This window comes from Borostomias antarcticus (genome assembly GCF_949987555.1).
Source record: "Borostomias antarcticus genome assembly, chromosome: 7".
Lineage (NCBI taxonomy): Eukaryota > Metazoa > Chordata > Actinopteri > Stomiiformes > Stomiidae > Borostomias > Borostomias antarcticus.
Window position 1 is genome coordinate 10,874,913 of NC_140240.1, and position 6,717 is coordinate 10,881,629.

The 6,717-nt window shown below is 49.9% G+C and overlaps 1 protein-coding gene across 1 annotated transcript in view; it reads right to left on the reverse strand.

Moving 5' to 3' along the window:
- The window catches only part of anks1ab (ankyrin repeat and sterile alpha motif domain containing 1Ab), a gene marked incomplete at its 3' end in the record, with an annotated part of 37,535 nt that overhangs the window by 16,380 nt on the left and 14,438 nt on the right, over positions 1-6,717 (reverse strand). The window contains exon 3 of the mRNA XM_084441331.1: positions 4,492-4,610. Within this exon, the coding sequence (XP_084297457.1) occupies positions 4,492-4,610 (119 nt within the window). The remainder of the gene's footprint in view (positions 1-4,491; positions 4,611-6,717) is intronic.

A 6,717-nucleotide genomic window follows, 5' to 3' on the forward strand; every position in this document is an offset into this window, starting at 1 on the left:
GTCCCGCTCCATGTAGTGAGGGGAGTTAGTGCCGTGACCTGGACCTGACCCGTCAGCGTGCCAGACCTCTCTGCTACCCCGACCTCAGCCACTGTCTAAAGCTCAGGCCCTTCTGACAGCCCTCTGACTAAGCATGCACTCCGATCCCTATAAACCATAAGCCCTTGCTCATACGGGGTTATGTGCTCGCGAAGTACTTGGAGCCAACACACAGAAGCATGGAAGCCATCCCGAGCCTTAGCCACTGTCAAAAGCAGGGCTCTCTTCTCTGTCATCCTGAAGACTCTCTTCATCTGGACACACCCATTCATCTGATGGAGAGAGTGGTTACTGGCTTGTGCTACAGTTAAAAATTGATGAAAATATTCAAAGGCACACAAAGTGCAATGTTTTTAGACAGTCTAAAATCAGGGTGGTAGACTGAATTTTGTCCATATTGATAGAATATACATGTTGTGCTGTCAGTGATACTCTGGCCAGTTGTTGTCATGTGGTATTATTTTTCGCAGCACATGTGAAGATCAAATGTTTTTTATTTGTGTAACATAGAGAGAGACCCCGCTCATGTTCTCCCTGATGAAATAAAAGTCAATACAAATACTGTCATTCATTCCTCTCAATAACTTTGACTAATAGGGTATGATTAGAGGGTAACATGAGGGCAACATGATTAAAAAAATATAATTTAATTCAAATTTTTCAATAATTGCAATGTCATAAAAGTGAGATCGTATTAGTGGGAATTACTGATGATTAATAAACATAAGTGTCAACATGAAAAGGTGAGCGTATATGGAATCCAACAAGTTGCACAATCAACTGTCAGTCCAAAATGGCGGTGGCCTGGCTTAGCAGCCGGGCCTAGATGTCGCATAGCAAAATGAATGGAGATAAGATTCCAATTCCCAGTATGCATTGCAAGTTATGCCAGCCCTCACAGACAACCAGTTAGCTTCATTAGCTTAGCATAAGTGCAATTCACTATTTGTATATGTTACGGTCAATGTGAGAAAACGGGGAATGTGAGCTTTTCCCGGTTATTGCGCACATTCCCCGACCTCGCGGGGAATGTAGGAGAAACATGTGCGTTTCTCACATCTCCCGGGTAATGTGCACATTCCCCGACCTTGCGGGAGATGTGAGAAATTGGTTAGTATTTCTCACATCTCCCGTACGGTCGGAGATTGTGCACATTAACCGGGAAATGCTTACAATTCCCGACCTTGCGGTAAATCTAGCAAAGTCCAGCCGTATGCAAAACCTCTGCGCAGCCGGGTGGTGGGAGAGGGCTCGTGCGCTTAGAACGAGAGGCGCTTGACATTTTGCCCATGGTTTTCGAATACATAGCATCAATTGCATTAATGGAAACATTAAATTGGGTCTAATTATACATGTGTTGAAAGTTAAGATAATTAGCCTACAAGCCGCGAGGCTACGCAACACAATAAGCAAAACAATCTTACTGTTTCACTCGTCCCACTCATCTGTTTCACTCGCCCCGCACGGCAGGGACAAGAGAACCAATATTAGGCCCATATCTCTGTTCTCGGCCGTCTTGAATTGAACTGTTACACCACAGAACGAAACTTACAACTAATAGGTTAGTAAAGGACATGTACAAGTTGTTTGTCATAAAAAAATGTAATCTCCATCTTTATTAATTTCTGTGTAAATCTGATCAAACCAAAAAGTGTTTCATTCGTCCCGGTCCTCCCCTACAGTTAATAACAGTCTGTGGTCTACCTTGAACAGTAATATAGCCTATGCTGCACACAGTGTAAGTAGTATTAGGAGGATACACTGGTGATCAAGTTAACAAACGCAAAAGGAACATTGCAACAACAGGAAGGTGGGAACCTCCAAAGGAACCCTACACGTTAGCTAGCCGAAAGACAGACGAAAAGACGAAAAATCTCTCACAGGTGTGTGCCAGTAACGTTAGCCCAACTACCGTGCGTGCCTCTTATGGTGCACGCCATCAGAGGCGTCACATAAGCCCTCTCCCACCACCCGGCTGCGCAGAGGTTTTGCATACGGTTGCACTTTCCTAGATTTACCGCAAGGTCGGGAATTGTAAGCATTTCCCGGTTAATGTGCACAATCTCCGACCGTACGGGAGATGTGAGAAATACTAACCAATTTCTCACATCTCCCGCAAGGTCGGGGAATGTGCACATTACCCGGGAGATGTGAGAAACGCACATGTTTCTCCTACATTCCCCGTTTTCTCACATTGACCGTAACATATACATTCTGAATCGATTTCTCAAGAACCGCTGATCCAAACAACTTCACATGCAACACATGCATGTCCTTGGGTCCTGAGCAATAGGCTGCACATACTGTAACACATCAATTTCATACATTGGCTGGTTGTCGAGATATTCGGCAGACAGACATGCACCGTTTCCTTTATAGGTAGATAGATAATACTACAGTATTAGCTAGCTGGACCTAGCCATACTGTGGAGAACATTAGCCTACTATACTGTATAACTAAGCTAACAGCTAACTGGCCCTTGTACAAAAAACCAGCTGGATTGAGTGAGGATGTTAGGCCTAACCTGGTATGACAAACGATTTAACGAATGCTAATGAATCCAGCCTTTCTCCAGTGCTGGCACAGCATAAACTATGTGTGGCTATGCGAGACTAGGCCCAACCAGATGGTTTGGAAGAAGATGAGGCAGCCCTGACAGAGATATATATTGTGAGTCCAAATGTCGCCGTCATACTCTAAGAATGACCTCACAGCCTAAGTTTGATGTGAGTGTGAGACCAGGGTTCGATTCCCCCTCCAGGCTCACAAATAAACAAAGCACAACACAGCAGCGCTAATGAAAAAATTGAATTGAATAATTTCTTGGAGCAGCTCCCATTCCATCTTACCGACTGCTATGACCTTTCCCGTTGACGACCTCGGAGCCCTTGTAAATATCCACGGCAAATTTGTCCTGTGACACGCCAATCAATTATCTCCCTAATGTCGCAGGACCAGCAGACGCGTGAGATGAGGACTGAACATCACAGAGCTAATGGCCCATGCTCCTCGTCACAACACTGTCTGTTCTGAAAGACCTCACCAAAAGGAGAACGCTTGTGTGGAGTCCTCCAGTGAAAGGCCCATTTCTAGGCTCAGTAAGAATAGTCCACATAATGGGCCATCTGGGATCCAATTCTTCAGCCCCTTTAACCCAAAGTGTGCACTTGATTTAAAACCATACTGTAAGTTAAGAGTCAGAGCACATGCTTATACCAATCCTGTTTTAATACAACCTCTCAAACACTCTGTAACTCTGTGTCCCTGGTCCAGTTTGGCCGAAGCAGCTTAAGAGGGGATGTACTGGCTCAGCCCAGCGGTCTGAGATTATGACAAGGTTTGAGGTTACTAAGCCATTAACAACAGGGCTTTCACTAGATAACTTCTTGGTTCCTTTGTGCCAGCAGCCACCAGACTGTATAGCAGTGCCTGAGCCAAATCACCCCCCTGGGGGTTATTAAAGCTCACCTTATCTTTATTTAGAGGGAACCATGAGAGTCTTTTGCAGAGTCACTGCCAAACGCCGTATCTAGTTTCCCTAGAAACATATGGCTTTTAATCTGTCTGGAAAAAAGCCTTCGAGCAGCCCCTCGGTCGATTCATTAATACACAATTGCTTTGAGGAAAAACAAGGGAACAGAGACGTTACTGATCTTCAGAGATCAATAGGACCTCTGTATCATTCCTAAACAACACAGCCAATACCAGCTGAACAGAAAACATGTATTTCTGGGTAGAAAAAAACAGAAGGAAGAAAGATTGACGGTGTTAAAGACGGGCATATTAACAGTGATTGAAATAGTATATGAGCGCTGCTGTTGACCCACGGATCAGCTGTGCCCGGGAGTGAGGGAGCTGATGGGTGATGTGGGGTGGACTGTGGGCTTTCTGGCTGAGTCAGCAGAGAAGTGGAGGCGTCGGACTGTAAATCAGCTCCTTTACCATGAGGGGAGAGGGGGGGGCGGGGACATCAAATTCCCCAGTAAATGAGATGGCATGATTGGGGCATACGGGGGGGGGGGGGGGGGGAGAAAAAGTTAATGGACTCTGGTTGTGATCCGTCTTCCCATTGGTTGACAGCTCATAGATGTTAGAGAGATTCATAGTTAGTATGGACATAAATCTGTATGGGGTCACCAGAGCGAGGTGGGTGGGGGGTGGTGGTGGTGGTTGGGGGGGGGGGGGCAAAGGGATCGATGGGGGTGGTCATGTGCAAGAAAGATAGAGATAAAAAGAGATGAGATAGAGAGGGAGACATTAAAAAGACGTGTGGAGAAAAACAGAGAGGAGCAGAGATGGAGAGAGAGAGAGAGAGAGAGAGAGAGAGCAAAAGGGAGAGATGATTGATGGTACCAACAATTTGCCGGGGGGGGGGGGGGGGGGTTACGGCAGGTGCTACTGTATCCGCAGGACATCTGTGTGTGTGTGTGTGTGTGTGCGTGCGCACTCACCATGTAGCGCAGGTCGTCGAAGCCGTTGAGCAGAAGCTTGGTCTCGTACTGCGGCATCCCTGCGCGCTCCAGCCACTCTCCCACCGTTTGGTCCAGCGACGCCTTGCCGCCTGCGCCGTCTGCGGACAGGGGGAGGCGCTTGAGCAGCGAGAAGCCGTTCAGCCGGTAGCACCGGCACTCCGAGGAGGACATGTGGCACTGCCACATCATCCTGGGGCAGCAGAAGCAGCACCAGGGGGCCAGGCAGGGAGACAGGGTCCGGGCCGGGGCAGGGGCCAGACGGCGCCCGCTGGGCAGGCGGGGGCCCCGGCTACGCTAAAACACAGGGAGGAGGAGGGCCCGCACGCTAGTGGGGGGGGGGGGGCTGCCTAGCCCAGCCCAGCCTGGCTGGACCGGGGACCGGGGAGTGAACACACACACACACACACCGCACACACAGATGTGCGCGTGCTTGTCTCTTGGAGTGATTGGCGATGTCAGGCCAGGGAGGAGGTAAGGTTGGTGGAGGAAAGGTATGCCCTTAGGAGATCGATGAGGCGTTTCATTAGATTGAGCCCACTTGGCATCTTCCAACTACCCTGCGAGTGCTCTCACCTCCCACAAAAGTTAGTCGTCTGTAAATCGGTAGATAGGTAAGTGCAAAAATAGTCACAAAATCTAGAATATTATAAACCCTCTCCCAGTCAAGAGGCTAGACGAGAGAACTTTGAGGTTAACGCAAAGATAACGTTGTCAGATCCCGAAGTCCGCATGTCTACGGAGGCTCGATCGTTATCTTCTTTGAACCGGTCTAATGATCGATCCATAGCGGTGAAATGCACATGGTCAGCTCTCATCAGACCAGAACAACGTTAATCAATCCTTCACCCGCCGCAGACTTCTACGTCTGAGTCTCACGGTCCTACCGGTCAGGCTCTTGCAGTGGTACGGAACGACGCGGCTCATAGCATCGCGGCAGCGGCGTTAGGAAGTACAGCGGTAGTAGTCGCGGTAATCATACTCATTAAATCTTGATAGTGGCACGCTCTTCTGTCAACTCCTTTACTCCGCAAACAGGGTAGAGGGGTCAGGTAATCGTGCCGCATAATCCTACAGCGAAGAATTCAGTACTTCTCTCCCGGACTCTGTCTGCCGGTTCCGAAACCGCTCGGCTCAGAGTGAGATCCAGTTACATTTCCCTGGACGAAGCGCCTGCAGCCGGGAAAGAGAGCCTATGTGTCCTTGCTGTCTCGAATGCTCCTGGTGCGGCACACACAGACACACACACACACACACACACACACTCACACACACCGCACAGACGCGCACTCCTGGCAAATTCAGAGCGTTCTTATCATTTCTCAAAGCGGTACATCCAGGCCGACGTCCGACGCGCAGCGGGCGAGCCGCTTATCTTCCGCCGGACCACCGGGGTTTATCCAGCTCACCCCGGGCGCTCGACCCCTCTCCCACCACCTGGCGCCGCTCCTCGCCGAGTACAGCTCGCTCTGCAAGCCGCTGTTCTCAGGGTAGAGGTTTGCTGCATCCCCCGAGTGAGGCGCGCACCGTCAAAGCAGCTGCTGCTCTCTCTGCGCGCTCTCTCTCTGTTCTGTCTGTCTGTCTGTCTCTCTCTCTCTCTCTCTCTCTCTCTCTCTTTCCCTCTCTCTCTCCCTCTCTGGCTGGCGGGATCACACGCTCCCCTCAGCGTTCACGGCTCATGACGTCCTTCTGCTGGATGGACACCAGAGAGCACCTCATCCCCGGCTGCGTCCTTCTTCATCGCGTCCTGACTCCACACTCGCACCCCCCCCCCCCCCCCCACACACACACACACACTTCTCATTCAGACAAATGCCTCAAGCTCTCTCCCACCGACCTGCTCTTGTTCTCTGTCAAGCTCTCTCTCTCCCACTCTCTCTAGCTCTCTCTCTCCCTCTCTCTCTCTCTCTCTCTGTCAAGCTCTCTCTCTTATCTCTCTCTCTCTCTCTCTCTCTCTCTGTCAAGCTCTCTCTCTCTTCTCTCTCTCTCTCTCTCTCTAGCTCAGCCCCTCATTCCCCACACTGCAGGGCTGCCGTTGCTGCCTGATGGATCTCCACGTACTGTACCACAGCTGTCTGTTTATCCCTCCTATCTTACCCCATCTCTCTCTTTCTCTCTCTCCCTCGCTCTCTAGCTGTCTCTCCCTCTCCTGCGCCTCTCTTCACCCCGCTCTGTCCTTCTCTGCCCCTTCCCCCTCTTTCCTCACTC